The 16602-nt window shown below is 38.1% G+C and overlaps 1 protein-coding gene across 1 annotated transcript in view; it reads left to right on the forward strand.

Annotated features, from left to right (window-relative positions):
- Window positions 1-735: 735 nt before the first annotated feature.
- Window positions 736-16602, forward strand: part of LOC117368643 (vomeronasal type-2 receptor 26-like) — a 61572-nt gene continuing 45705 nt past the window's right edge. Inside the window, exons 1-2 of the mRNA XM_033962370.1 lie at window positions 736-941; window positions 9031-9319. Of these exons, the coding sequence (XP_033818261.1) occupies window positions 736-941; window positions 9031-9319 (495 nt within the window). The remainder of the gene's footprint in view (window positions 942-9030; window positions 9320-16602) is intronic.

The raw sequence follows: 16602 nt of genomic DNA on the forward strand, positions 1-16602 counted from the left end.
CCATGTCATTCTCTAGTGTCAAGGACCATAACACAGATAGGAAAGTGGTTTTTTGCCATGCGTATTTGTATATGACTAAAGAACCATTCACCTGTGAACAAATTCACAAGGTTGCCCTCAAAATTCAGTATTTTCATAATTAAACAACTGATAAATTCAGCTCTAAGACAGAAAATATGATTCTATATACAGGGAGTCCTGACATGGCCTTCAGTGGGTTGAATATCTGGTAGATTCTAATCATCGAAATCCATTTTCTAATTTATTTATTTTCTAAGTATTATAAATCAAGTGCACAATTCCCTTACTGTTATTATTACACTCTTCACAAAGGACTCCTTTGAAATTAATATTTATCTTACAAGGTCATGTTCAGAAAAACAAGTTTATAAAAACAATCTATATTTAATATCAAATGCCCAAGTCAGTAGATGAAATCCGCTGAGGCTGAACCTTTCAGGAGCAGAGACCTATAAAGATCACACGATGCCCACACAGCTGCAGGATACTCGCTCAAATCAGCGTTCACATCAACATCAGGATGAAGTTCTCTGGTCCAATCATAAAGTGACCTGTGTCCATCAAAGAGTCTTCTCAGTGTCAATTTGAAACTTCTTGCATAATACATAATATATAGATTTAAAAAGATGGGTTTCACTATGACGTGCAGAATCTTCCACTAGAAATTTCCCAAAGTGACAGAGCAGGAAGAGCAGTTGTTCCTCACCTTGAAATATGGCAGCTGATCGCCTTTTGATTTTATTCATATTTTACACTGATCTCTGGAAGCCTATTGAGAGCCAATGTCCAAAGCTGTACATGGACTTTTCAGAAGATGGCTACTACATGGATGGGGACATTATAATTGGGGGATTTGTTGAACAGTATGCAGTTAAGTTAACTAAATCCTTTACCAACACCATATCTTTTAATTACTCAAAGTAAGTAGCATTGTGCATTACCTCCCATTTCAGAAGTGTTTGTGAGTTGCTCTGTGACTAGCTGTTGGAAATATAACTTGTACTTGTATGAAGGATGTTTTGTAGTCTATGTCTTATAAGGAGTTTACATTTTCCTTCATTTTTATATGATATTACTAAATTTATAATTACATCTGAATTTTTGGTGTCCTCATTCTGCCTATGAATATTTTTATTTATCATTGAACACATAAACTCATGATAACCTGTAGCAAGTGAATTTTTACTAGCCAAGCAATAATCTTCCATACACTGCTAATATGTTATCATTTTTTAAAATTGAAATTTAATATATTTGCACTTTTGTCAATCTTAAAACAGATGAACATGCCTTGATAGTCCTGTTTGAAAATGTCCTCTGTCTAGTGAAAAGTACATTTCTTCTTCTATCTTTAGGCAGCCAGTGAGTAGGTTTTCCCAGAGGGGTGCTTTGAAAAGATGAGAAAAGCAGAGAATGTACATGACATTTTCACAAGAAGGCAGGGAATTTCCCCTTTTCAATCAATCACCCAAAATAGCAGCTGCAGTCACATTTAAAGCACATACTTTACAAAATGAAGACCATTTAGGCGGGGACCCTAAAGAAGAACTTTCACATCATGAAAGACTCCTGCCTTGTTAATTCCTGATGAGCTGGCTACTCCTGGATTTTCAGCACTACTTGACTGGTTAATGCCACTGAAACTGAAGCATCACTAGCTGATCAGATGTAAGATGGTGTGGGGTAATGCTGATAAACAGAGCCAAGACCAGTGTGGGCAGGAGGTTGCAGGTGCTGGGAGTGCTGGCAAAGAGTTAAAGAGATATGGAAAGAAAAATAGACAAATGTTTGATAGGGGCATTGGAAGAGTGTGGGTGTGCAGAAGGGGAGGGGGGTACCTCCTACCATGACTACTCCACTGAGTTGCTAAGTAAGACTTTGTGTATGTATTGAAATGGTTGGAGGCTGTGTTGGCCACTTTTCAAGGTAACAGAAATAAAACAAAAACAATGGAAAAATGGTAACTCAATGCATTTTATGATGAAATTTGTGACAAATAGTATATTTAAGGAAAACATGTAAGCATTTCAGTTATAATATCACAGGAAGAGGGAGGGGTGGGTGGGTGGACAGAAGATAGAGAGGTGGCAAAGCAGTGTTAAATTTCTTTGGAGTATGAAATAAAGCCCAGATCTTTAAGTGCTGTCTGGTAGGAGTCAAAATATTTCATCATTTTAATTACAAAGGTGCTATGTTCTTGGATTGAATGGGAAGCACTGATTCCCAAATAAAATGTTCTTTTGGATAGAAAGAGTGAACAGTTTGTGAAACTATATTTTGCTTTTGTGAACTCTCCAAATTTTAGAGTAAGAGACTTATCAGTGAAGGATAAATATATACCCTGTAAGAGTAAGAGAGAATCAATTTTTCACTCTTTCAAAGAGAACAAAAACCAGGAGACACTAAATTCCATTACATGGGAATACTTTGAAAACAAAGACTAGGGGACAGTCAATGAAGTTAAAAGGAGATACTTTTTAAACCAATAGGAGGAAATACTTTTTTCATTCAAAGAAGAAAAGTTCATAGTCTGTTTTTGAGATGGACATTAAGGAAAGCCATTGTTTGCCATGGGATCAGTAGCATGAAACGTTGCTTCTATTTGGGTTTCTCACACACTGTCCCAAATGGCCTCAAGAAGTCAAAAGAAAAAGGGGGAAAGGTGAATAGATAAATTACTATCACTCCCTAGAGTTGCAATGAACGTCAAAACAAATTGTTGAAAAAACTGCTTTCTATTAATTGAAAGAGAGGTATCAGAGTTGCTTATAAAACCTGGATCATATGACCTTATATAACGCAGCTATTCCAGCTCCTGATCTTATGATGTAAGCCTTTAATCAAGTGACTCTCTTTTCCTATTTACTTTCTGTTGTTAGCAGTCACCACCAACTTGTAAATGCAGAGAACCCAGAAAATTCAAAAATAGTCCTAACAATATATGGTACACGATTTAAGGCAACTTGCTTCAGGGGATTCTTGCTGCCGATATCCTAGAAAAATACATAAGATGATTAAATATCTAACCACCAATCTAACTAGAATAAAATTACCTCAATCAAAACTTACTCTACTACAGCTAGCTCACAATAATTCCTGGTTTAAGAAGATTCCTGACTCAAGGAGAGTCCACAACCCTTGATAATTTACAGCACCCGCTTGTTTGTAATCTGGTGATGGCATGTTAAGTAACCAGGGTTTAATGGAAGACTATGTTAGAGAATTTGATTATATATATATAACTAGTCTTTAAGCCCGTTACATTAACGGGTGCTAGAATAGATGTGTCTGTCTGTATTTCTTTATCTCTCTCTCCTTGGCCGCTGTCTGTATCCTTCTGTCTCCCCCTCCCCCCCAGAGCAAAGCTGTCTGTCCCCTTTCCTTATATCTCCATGGCCCCTTCTGTCTCCCCCCAGCACACCCCTCCCCCCAAAGCAGCCCCCTATCCCTCTCCCTGTCTCTCCATGGCCCCTTCTGTCTTCCCCCCAGAGCAAAGCTGTTTGCCCCAAGCACACCCCTCCCCCCAAAGCAGCCCCCTTTCCCTCTCCCGCTGACTCTCTCTCTGGTCCCCTTTCTCTGTCTGTCTTTCTGTCCTTCTCCCTGCCCCTGTGTCTTTCTTTCTTTCTGTCTCCCACCCTCCCGGTGTCTGTCTGTCATTTTTCCCCATTTCCCTGTGCTGCAGCATTTCCATCACATTTCTCTATGCAGCAGCAACAGCATTTCCCTCCTACCCCCCCCTTTCCTGTGTAGAAGTAGTAGCAGCATTTTCCCCCACTACCCCTTTCCCTTCTCTTACCTTCTCTTCCCTGCTCTGTTCGGCCCCTCCCCCTTCTTTTACTGCCATTGTCGATCCGGCCTGTTCCTGACCCTCCCACCGCCAACAAACCTCGGGGGCTCCAGCCGCGTAGGCAGCACTTTAAACATGCTGCTTCGTGGCCTTCTACTGCCGATTTCCTCTGCCGCGTCTGTCTCCGATGATGTCATCAGAGACGCGGCAGAGGAAATCGGCAGAGAAGGGCGCGAAGCAGTGTGTTTATAGTGCTGCCTACGCCGCTGGAGCCGGGAGCCAACGGAGAGGGCAGGGGGTGCTAGCAGCCGGCAGCCGCCGCTCCGCAAGTGGAGAGCAGGGAAGGACGTGCAGGACACTTGTCTTACCTCGCGTGAGGCCAGACCGTAAGCCGCGCATGCGCACTTCCTATGTGTGCTACAGCTCACGGAAAACGGACGCACGCATAGGAAGTGTGCATACGCGGCTTACCGTTTTATTATATTAGATGACTCCACCAAACATCAGTAGTAGCACTGAATATCTAGAAAACCACTTTAAAGCTGTTCCCACCTTCACAAAAACACACCATCAGAAACATGCAAGATCACAAAACCCCCTTCATATACACTCTAAATCACTCTAAAGAACTATAAACACCCTTACAACATTCAACTTGCCTAACACTAGGAATGGCATGCACTTCTCCTCTTTGTTCCCTAAGCTGGAAGTTAATGCCTAGAATGCAAAAAGTGGGCTCCAATGCCACATTCATGATACTAGCCATTTGGAAACACACTGGCTAAATAAAAAAATCCAATGCCCCTCCTACTGTATCAAGAGTCTATAAAAGCCACTTCCCCTCAGACTATTCTGTGTTGTCTCCAAAACTGTGAATCATAAGTTATTAAAATAATGGTGGAAATCAAACAATGTGCAGCTACAGGTGAGTTCTTGACCTGTTTTTAGATGTGAATTTAATGCTCAATAATCCTCATTTTTTAAAAGCCTTCATGTTGATTTCCAAATGGGAAGTGGATTTCTTGCGATTTCCGTTGGTGTTTGCAAACTGGGAGGAGGCAGAATGAGAGAAGAGGTGCAGGGAGGTTTGCTGCAGAGGGGAGAGGAGAATGTCCGAGCTCCAGGCCCCTATGACCCTTAGAAAGCATTACCATCCCGAATGGTGGAGGAATGAACAGGAAGCAGTTTGGTTGGGACAAAAAGGGGAGGGAAAAAAACAGCACATGGAAGGGTAAAAGAGCATGAAGCTTGGATCCGGCATGTGCAGACTGACACTGGGCGATGGAGGAGAAGCAGCAGCATTGGCAGACCCTTCAGGATGTTCACTCTGCCTCATTGAGAGCCCTGTCTTGGAGTTTGGTTTGACTGTATTTCTAATGCTTGGAAATGTATTAAATAGGGAAAAGACACGTCAGATTGGAAGTTGTTCTGTTGTAGATTGGCAATGTGCATATATTGGTGTGTGGTTGGTAGTGTATGGATGTTTAAGGGGAACCTTTGTAGAGAGCGAGGTGGGGGTTGGGATGAATAGTTTTGTAAGACAGGTGGGAGGGGTAGATATGGAATATAATGATTCTTTATAGTCTCTTTGGATTATTTACTCTTTCAATATTAATTTATTCATTTGTGTTTGACAGTGCATGAATGTGAATGAAATAGCTTTTTGAGTAACTTTTATTACTGGTTATTAATTTAAGTTGATGATTTAATTTTGTGAGAGTGATTGGAGTATATGGAAAAGATTGCTTGGTATGTGGGGAACTTGTTTTGGTAGGCTGTGTTTTAATAGATCAAATGCAATGAATGATTTATATTTTTGTCCATACGGGTTGTTCTGTTGTAGAGTGATATAGGTAATGTTGGTAATATTAACTGAATATAATGGGGGTGTATTGGAATGATATTGAGCGGGGAGGAGGGTTTCTGTGGCTCTTTTTAAGGTTTGTTATTTATTTTTAGAGTTATAGTTTTTAATGACTTTCAGAGCAATAATTTATTTTGGGATAAATTGATAAGTTATAAAGATTATCTCATATATATTATAAATCATTAATCAGTAGTGTCATATGAGAAGTTGATTCATGTAGTAATCTGTAAGGGATACAAGGTTGAATTTGGAAAAGAACTTAAAGAAGGCCTGAAGGGGTCTTTGAGTTAAAAAACTAAATAGGTGCTCTGGAGTAGGTGGAGGGATTATTTATAGGATGTGTAATGTTTATATAATGCTAGTAAGGGTTAAGCGTGTTGAATTATATTTTCGGATCCCATTTTTGCTAGAATATACATGACGCTGAAATTGTTTTCATTAAATGTCAATGGCCTTAATCATCCAATTAAGAGGAAAAAACCTCTTAATTCCATGAAAAAACAAGATGCAGATATATATTACATTCAGGAAACGCACTTAAATGCCTCAGAATCAAGTAAATTAGAAAAAGGATGGGTTAAACATTGCTTTTATGCTCCTACGGTAGGCAAGAAGGTGAGAGTGGCTATTTAAATTAATAAAAAATGTCTGGCTACATTTAAATTCCTTTCAGCTGATCCTTTAGGCAAATTGGTTCAAGTAAACCTGAGCGAGGGGAAACATACGCTGAAGCTCATTAACATATATGCCTCTAATTCAAATCAAATTGAATTTTTCAAGGTTCTACAACAGTTGATTCTACCACTGTCTGCCTCTGATTTAGTGGTGGCAGGGGACTTCAATGCTGTAATTGATCTATTGCTGGATAAAAAACCTAGTAGGATGTTAAAATCATTAGGATTGGATAATATGGTTCAATTTTGTGGATTGAAGGATATATGGCAGATTCTTCATTATAATACTTAGGAGTTTTCTTTTTATTCCCATGTCCATAAATCATTTTCAAATATAGATTATGTATTTGTATCAGACACATTTGTACAACAGATCACAAAAGCCACTATTGATCCAATCATTTTGGCAGATCATGGTGGAGTTTGGATTGAATTTAAAGTTGAGGAGTAAGAATATAATAGACCTGTTTGGATATTTAATAATGAATTGCTTGCAGATGCATAATTTATTGAGGAATTCCAAATAAAAATGAAGGAATATTTTCAACTTAATGCCTCAGAGGAAATCTATTTAGAAATACTTTGGGATGCTTTTAAAGCTACCGTGAGAAGGCAAATTATCTCATAATCAGCTCATGTTAGGATGCAACTTAAGCTAGAATTCACTAATTTAGAACAAAATATTAAGGACTTAGAGCTCCTTTTACAAAGGTGCGCTTGCGTTTTTAACGTGTCTGCATCTATGGTTTTTCTTATTACATAGAGCATTTTGGACCCCTATTAGGTTACAGAAATTAGATAATTCAAAGTCTAATAGATGCTGGCACTGTCGTCTTGAAGCTGGGACTAGGGATAATTTATTATACTATTGTCCCTTGATACTTAAATTATGGAGGTCCATATGGAATCAAGTGAACAAAATATTGGAAAATCCAGTGGCATTAACATATGACACCATTTTATTTGATGTATTGATGAGAGCTAAAAGCCAAATATCTAATCGAAATAACAAACTTCTATTTATAATGAAAGGGGTTGCCATACAGCTCATTTTAAGGAATTGGAAGAATTTGGATCGATTAAGTTACAATTTTTGGTGGGAATCTCTGTGTTTCATTTTTAAAATGGAACTCTTCATGGCCATACAGCAAGGGCGTTACAGAACGTTTATGGATGTTTGGGAGCCATTGGCTAAATTTTGTAAGGAAGAATAATTGATTTTATTTTATAGACTTGTAAACATACACATCCAGGGTAGGTTGGGGGGGGGAGGGAGTTGCATTGGAACTTGATTCAGGGTATATATGGATAGTTTCTTGTGGGTTTTATTTTATTTGAGTATTGGGTGGGAGGGTGGGGAAATATTTAATTGTATATTAATGTCTGAAAGTTTATTGTGCTTGTCTTGTGATATTTTATGTATATGAATTATTTGTTGCACAATTGTAGTTTGAAAATCTAATAAAGATATATTTTTTTTAAAAAGCCTTCATGTTTTACCCACCTATATTAATGGGCAAGGCACCACAGTACATAAAGTAATCTCGATGTTGTACATGAAGTGAAACTTCTCAGGCTCCTTTTGACTTGTAACTTGTAATTATGTATTTGTAACTACAACATAATTGTATTAATAATCGTACTGATCTACCTGAACTTCCAAATCTATTGAATGTCTGTGTCAAACTGTCCATTGTAACTTCCTGGGTAACTGAACCAACTTCTTTAATGTAATCAGACCTTTTAGAAAGAATTAAAAACCGCCTTATTTAAGAAATTCATGTCCTAGCCAGATTTTTCCCTACACGATCAAAGCTACCTCACCTCACCCATATTCCGTTATTCCTCTCAATTAGAAGCCCCATTTTTTTCCGTCTACTATTATGTCTTCCTCACAATTGTACCCAGCTTTCTGCTGATGCCCAATGTTTTTCAATGTAATATGAAAATTAAGTTAACTCTTTTCAACAACCTATGTACATCTTTCTCCTAACCATTTGGCACCTTCTAATTCACTGATCGCTGAATGTTCTCACTTCTATCTATACTCTGTAATTCGCTGACTGTACAGCTTATCTTCATTGTGAACCGCCTAGAAGTCGCAAGATTATGGCGGTATAGAAAAATAAAGTTATTATTATTATTGAACTGAATAGGTAGAGAGGGTACAAAGAACCTGATTAACATATATTAACATAACATACTTGTGACCTAGATTTTGCCACTTTTGGAAACAGGAGAGCACTGGTTTGATCCAGTATGGTTGTTCTTATGTTCTATAAGATATACTTGTAGGGAATAGAGTGTAGACAAAGCTATGTGAATCCATCAGCACTTGTGCATTGCTAACTGATTAGCTCAGGAATAGTGTGCAAGCTCATACTATGTGCAAAAGAGGGGCTAGAAGGGCTCACAATCTAATGGCCTTGCATTAGTGGGGATATTAGCTCATGGTCATTATAAAAAAATAGAAAAAGCTGCATGTTCCTGGCAGCATTACAAGTGGCTTCAGCACACCAGGTTTCTTTTTCACACTGCATGGTAAAAGAGAACATAGTTTTGTTTTGTTTTATTTTTGCATTCTGATATTTTATTAAAAAAACAAATACGCATAAATATGTGTATTTTTGCAAATATTTCAGGTACACTGTTATGAAATTATGATCTTAATGTCATTACAGATATATGTATTATAATAACTATAACTTCTTGGCCTTTGTTTTTGCGGTGGAGGAAATTAACAACAACTCAGACCTCTTACCAACCATCACACTGGGGCTCCATATTAAAGAGTCTTTTATATATACAAGGAAAATAATTGAATCAGCCTTGCAAATTTTGGCAGGACAGAGCACAATCGTAAATTTCAAGTGTAATTCATTTCGCACAGTGGCTGCCATCATTGAAGGCTTTATAAATGAGGATACATATGCATTCTACAATATGTTCCAGATATATCAATACCCACAGGTCAGAGATATTAATCTTACTTTACATTCTATCCCTTACCCTATATAGTCCAACCTTGCATATATAAATCCTCTTCAAATGATTTCATCTATAATATGCTGCCAAAATGCTCTTTCCTTTGCAGTTTCAGGAAGAATATTTGAAATTTCTGCTCCCAAAATGTGTGAAACAAATCTGAATAGAAAGAGGTCTGTGCTGAGGAAGTGGTCCAACTAGATTTGAGCTTGAGCTTTGTGGAGGGAAGTATAATATTCCAAGTTAGGGAGGAGCCATGTCCTTTATTTCCTGGAGCTGGTCCAGCAAGAAATATGTAGAAGAGCCACAAGTGAAATCCCACCAGGAGCTCACTGGAATATCTATGAACTATGGAAGGAGAGGAAGGAGAAGAATTAGCAAATGTATTGTGAGTCTGGGCAACAGCTGTCCCCTGTTATATAGAAGAAAGATAGAGACTTGTTCACATGCTAAATGAACTGAACAGAGGTATGTAAGTCTGACCAACAACTGCTCATTATAGGAACAGTGTGACCTAAGGAGAAGAGTCTAGTCATGTTGGGACTGGATCTTGATTCTTTGCCAGAGAAAGTATAACATAGGAGAAGCTCCTGGCAACATAAGAGGTCTGTTAAAAATTCCAGGACTGATCTTATAAAATATATTAAACAATCCTACAACTTATTCCATTGGGTCATCTTCAAAGTTTTCCCCTTCCCTACATACACACTTTTCCCAATGTCATTTTCACTTCTGGAAACAGTCATTAAACAGATCTTCAGGAATCGACAAAAGTTGCTTCATCAAATTTTGCTTTATGACTTCAGTGGTGTCAAATCACTTACCTTTCAGTATAGATTTAAGTTTAGGAAACAAGAAGTCAGCTGGGGCCAAGTCAGGAAATTAAGGTACATGAGGGAAGAGCTGTCATTGTGATTTTTGTGCACAATTTCTGGTTGTTCTTCTAGTCATCGGTCATCAACCGTGGAACAAATTTTGCTGCAACACAATCCATCCCCAAATTGAACAGACTCTCCCAGTGTTGCACAGTCCAAGGTACACATGTCAATATAAACTGCTTATATTGTATGGTGAATCCTCATTTAAAGCTTTAGCACTTTCATAATCTTTCAATCTTATTTTTCAATCATCAACGGTACAGTACCATAACATCATAAGAGCAAAACAGTTGCAACACTGGGAGAGACTGGAGGTCCACCAAGCCTAGTATCCTGTTTCCAGCAGTGGTCGACCCAGGTCACAAGTATTTAGAGAGATTCCAAAAGAGTAAAATAGATTTTATGCTGCTAATCCTTCCCCCCCCCCAAGGTACCCTCCAAACCAATTAACTTCCCTGACCGGTATGTTTTTTTTTCCCTATAACAACAACAACAAAAAACCAACTATTGTACAATCTTGTATATTCCATGTACTATATTCCTTGTATATTACTCGCATATTCTTTGTACATTACTTGTATTATATTCCTTATATATTCCTTGTATACCCCTTGTATATTCCTTGTATCTCCCTGTGAACTTCAACGACATGTACATTCCAAAAAATTGTTAATTCCAATGTTATCTTGTGTGTAATCTTATTAACTGCTGTGAACCGCCTAGAACTCTCTGGGTATGGCGGTATACAAAATAAAGTTATTATTATTATTATTATTATTATTAACGGAATCTCAGATTCTAAAATATTATTAATATGTCCCCAAATTGATCTCCAAAAAATATCATAAGAACATAAGAAATCATAAGAACATAAGAACATAAGAACATAAGAAATTGCCTCCGCTGAGGCAGACCAGAGGTCCATCTCGCCCAGCGGTCCGCTCCCGCGGTGGCCCATCAGGCCACTGAGTCTCAGACTATCCCTAAACCTACATCTACTCCTATCTGTACCCCTCAATTCCTTTATCCACCAGGAACCTATCCAAACCTTCTTTGAAGCCTTGTAACGTGCTCCGGCCTATCACAGCCTCCGGAAGCGCATTCCATGTACCCACCACCCTCTGGGTGAAAAAGAACCTTTCTGGCATTTGTCCCCTTTTAATTTCTCCGAGTGCCCCCTTGTACTTGTGGTTCCCCATAATCTGAAAAATCTGTCCCTGTCTACCTTTTCTATACCCTTCAGGATCTTGAAGGTTTCTATCATGTCTCCTCTAAGTCTCCGCTTTTCCAGGGAGAACAGCCCCAGCTTTTTCAGTCTGTCAGTATATTGGAGGTTTTCCATACCCTTTATCAGTTTAGTTGCTCTTCTCTGGACTCCCTCAAGTACCTCCATGTCCTTCTTGAGGTAAGGCGACCAGAACTGGACACAGTATTCCAGATGCGGGCGCACCATTGCACGATACAGTGGCAGGATGACCTCCTTCATCCTGGTCGTGATACCCTTCTTAATGATACCCAACATTTTGTTTGCTTTTCTTGAGGCTGTGGCGCACTGTGCGACGCCTTCAAGGTTGTGTCTACCATCACTCCCAGGTCTCTTTCAAGGTTACTTACCCCTAGCAGTGATCCCCCCATTTTGTAGCTGAACATCGGGTTCTTTTTCCCTACGTTAAAGCTCATTTGCCACTTTTTGGCCCATTCTTCTAGTGTCATTAGGTCCCTTTGTAGATCTTCGCAGTCTTCCATGGTTTCTACCCTGCGGTAGAGTTTGGTGTCATCCGCAAATTTAATAACTTCGCAATTTGTTCCCGCCTCCAGGTCATTAATAAATATATTGAACAGGAGCGGTCCCAGCACCGACCCCTGCGGAACTCCGCTCGTGACCCATTGCCAGTCTGAGTAATGGCCCTTTACTCTAACCCTCTGTTTCCTGCCTGCCAGCCAGTTTTTGATCCATTGGTGGACCTCCCCTTGCACTCCATGTTTCCACAGCTTTTTAAGCAGCCTTTCGTGTGGTACCTTGTCGAAGGCTTTTTGAAAGTCAAGGTAAATGTTGTCGATGGATTCCCCTTTATCCACCTGGCTGTTTACCCCCTCGAAGAAGTACAATAAGTTTGTGAGGCATGACATACCCTTGCAGAAGCCGTGTTGACTCGGCTTTAGCTTGTCATTGTTTTCTATGTGTTCACAGATGCTGTCCTTAATCAGTGCTTCCATCATCTTTCCCGGGACCGAGGTCAAGCTCACCGGCCTGTAGTTTCCCGGGTCCCCCCTTGAACCCTTCTTGAAGATGGGCGTGACATTTGCAATTTTCCAGTCCTCCGGGATCTCTCCAGTTTTTAAGGACAGGTTACATATTTGGCGAAGTGGCTCCGCTATTTCGTTCTTTAGTTCCTTGAGTACCCTTGGGTGAATGCCGTCCGGACCTGGCGATTTGTCACTCTTTAATGTGTCTATCTGCTTGAGGACATCCTCTTGGCTTACCTCTAGTTGGGCCAGCTTTTCATCCCGATCCCCATGTACGATGTCCTCCGGTTCCGGAATATTGGATGTGTCCTCCCTCGTGAAGACTGACGTGAAGAACGTACTTAACCTTTCAGCTATCTCTTTTTCCTCCTTTACCACTCCCTTTTTGTCTCCATCATCCAAAGGCCCCACTTCCTCCCTTGCAGGTTGCTTCCCCTTCACATATCTGAAGAACGATTTGAAGTTTGTCGCTTCCCCCGCCAGTCTCTCCTCATATTCTCTTTTAGCTTTCCTAACCACACGGTGACACTCCCTTTGGTGTTCTTTGTGCTCCTTTTGGTTGTCCTTTGTTTGGTCCTTTTTCCATTTTTTTGAACTAATGTTCCTATGTCTAGGTGATAGTGCCAGCATCTGTTAGATCTAGAATTATCTAACTTTATTCAATCTAACTGGGGTCCAAAAAGAACGATGTAACAAAAAGAACCAAGTTTGTTTCATAGATGCTGAAGCTGTACACCTCATCCTCCAAGACCAAATACGTGGCCATCGAGATGCATAAATATACTGCTTAATCTTAATGCTCCAAATATCTCTAAAAGCGTTTTTGGATTTCTTATTCATAAGTTCAGATATTAATTTATACCACTTGGCGGCTTGATGTCCTAGCATGTCTGCCTGAAAATAGAGGAAATGCAGACTATAAAAAATTTTATAATTACGCCACTCAGGGAACCCTTTCTGAATAGCCTGCTTCAGTTGCAACCATTTATAAAACTGAAATTTTGAAATACCAAAAAATTGTTGCAACCGTGAAAAATCAAGCAATTTTCCATTTAAAATGACATCTTCTAATGTTCTTATGCCTACTTGCATCCAATCCTCCAGGCAATTTTGGACCCGCCTATTTGTATCTTGGAGTTCAGCCATAGGGATTGACATAAAGACTGTTCTATAGGAATTTCAGTTAACTTCCAAGTATCCAAAATAATGATATTATCCTTAGCATATCTAGGTAATTTAATGTCCAATACATGAGACAGACGCATTGGGGACATAATTTTCCATTCCAAAATTAACCTCATGTTCCATGAGGTCAGGCAGGATCCAGTACATACCCTGAAGCATAATATAGGTTTTATGATACCTATAGAAATTTGGAAAATGTATCCCTCCCTCCACAATTGATTTTTGTAGAGATACTAAAGCTATTCTAGCAGTTTTGCCCATCCAAACAAATTTGATAAGAATACTATTCAATTTCTTATAAAAAGAACCTTGAAAGTAAATTGGTAACATTCCCATTTGGTAATACACCACAGGCAAAATCATCATTTTCACTGTTTGAACTCTTCCCCACCAAGATAAATGTAACGGATTCCATTTCTCACACATATCTGTAACCTTTAACAATAAAGATTTTTCATTTATTTTTATTGTATCATCCAGTGTCTTATAAATCCATATTCCTAAATATTTTAAACCCTCTTCTTTCCAAAGAAAAGGGAACTGATCAAACAATCCTTTTTGAGAATGTATATTAAGTGGAAGGATTTCTGATTTATTCCAATTTATTTTATATCCTGAAAATTTTCCTGAAAATTTTCCAAATATTTTGATCAAATCCAATAAATGTGTAATAGTAGATTCAGGATTCCTCAAATGAAGCAAAATATCATCTGCATATGCAGAGACTTTGTATTCCCTATCAGCATAAGGAATACCTTGAATCTCCGCTGTTTGTTGAATAGCCAATAGTAAGGGTTCCAATACAATATCAAACAATAGAGGAGATAAGGGACATCCCTGCCTAACTCCCCTCTCCAGACGAAAACTGTCTGAAAAAGAATTATTTATATACAATCTAGCCAAAGGGGAGTTATACAAAGCTTTGGTCATTTGAATAAATCCAGAACCCACCCCAAACCAGTCCATGGCTTGGTACATAAAAGTCCATTCTACATGATCAAATGCCTTCTCCGCATCCAAAGATAGAGAGAAGGCTGGATCCTCCATGGATTTTGTTAAAGTCAACATATGAAGTGCCAATCTAGTATTATGTGAGGAATGTCTATGAGCAACAAATCGGGTTTGGTGCATACCTATAATATAAGGGAGAGCTTTAACCAAGCGTAGAGCCAATAACTTAGCTAACAGTTTTCCATCAACATTTATCAAAGATATTGGCCTGTAATTTGAAACCAATAAAGGATCTTTATTTGGCTTTGGCAAAACTATAGTCAAAGATTCTGCCATAGTACCTGAAATGCAGCCTTTATTCAGTTGAACCTGATATAAATTTAATAAAAAAGGCAGTAATATATTTTGAAATGATTTATAAAACTCCACAGTGTATCCATCACCTCTTGGAATGGATCCAACTCTAAGGTACTTCAATGCTGTCTAAATGTCCTTCAATGTAATAGGTGCATCAAGAGATCCTTTTATATGTTTGGGAATTTTAGGATCTCTATTAAATTCAAAAACTTTAAACCATCAAGTTCTTTATTTGAATAAAGCTCAGAAGAATACAAAGTCTTATAATATTCCAAAAACTGTTTTAATATATTATCAATTTGAGAATGAGTAACCCCATTTTCATCTGCAATATCCACAATCTTTACTTTCCTTTTTTTTTTGCTTTTAAATAATTTGCTAGTAATCTTCCCGCTTTATTCGAGTTTCCATAATACAACGCCTGTTGAGTAAATAATTCTTTCCTAGCCCATTTAGAAGTTATCTCATTATATTTATATTTAGCTTTTAAGAGGGACTGGAATGTATCATGTTTCCATTTTACTGTTAATTTTGCTTCTAATTCCTTAATCTTTTCCTCCAATTCAGAGAAATCTTTTTTAGACTGAGTATTAACATAAGCCGAATATGAAATTATATGCCCTCTCATGGTAGCTTTAAAAGCATCCCATATAGTTTCCAATGAGTTCTCATCTGATGAGTTAAGTTGAAAATATTCTTCCATTATTGTCTGAAATTTTTCAGTAAATTTTGTGTCCCCAAACAATATATTATTGAACCTCCAAATAGGTCTGTTTCCATCTTGTTCCACCAATTCAAACTCTATCCATACTCGACCATGATCTGATAAAATAATTGGATCTATGACAGCTTTCCTTACCTGTTGTACTAGATTATCTGAAACAAAAATATAATCAATCCTAGAAAATGATTTGTGAACATGTGAACAAAAAGAAAACTCCCGAGCATTAAAGTTTAGAATTCTCCATATATCTTTCAGTGCACAAACTTGAATCAGATTATCCAATCCTAATGATTTTATCATTCTACTAGGTTTTTTAAATCCAATAATGGATCCATAACATCATTAAAATCCCCCGCCACCACTAAATTAGTCTCAGCTTGAGGTAGAAAAATATGTTGGAGTGTTTTGAAAAATTCTATTTGATTCGAATTAGGAGCATAAATATTAAAAAGCATCAAAGTATCATTGCCTAAACTCATGTTCACATGTACCCATCTTCCCATATTGTCAGCTGAAATCAAACTAAGTGATGCCGTACAATTTTTATTTATTAGTATAGTAACCCCCGCCTTCTTTCCTACAGCAGGAGCATAAAAACAATGTTTGACACAATCACCTTCTAACTTTTTAGATTCTATATCAGATAAATGGGTCTCTTGAATATAATAAATATCTGCATTTTGTTTTTTAAGAAAATTAAGTGGTTTTTTCCTTTTTATAGGATGGTTGAGCCCATTGACGCTTAACGAGAATATTTTCAAAACCATTGTGAATTTTTTGTTAATATAGCCCAAATAAGTAAACCCAAATTATTTAAATTAAAGATTTTAGTATATCCAATGCACATCCATAACTCATCCAATGGAACCCCCCTCTCTCTCCCATCTCCCTCCCCATAAATAATACGATTGCTTGAAAGCACTCAA

The sequence above is a fragment of the Geotrypetes seraphini genome, chromosome 10, assembly GCF_902459505.1.
Source record: "Geotrypetes seraphini chromosome 10, aGeoSer1.1, whole genome shotgun sequence".
Lineage (NCBI taxonomy): Eukaryota > Metazoa > Chordata > Amphibia > Gymnophiona > Dermophiidae > Geotrypetes > Geotrypetes seraphini.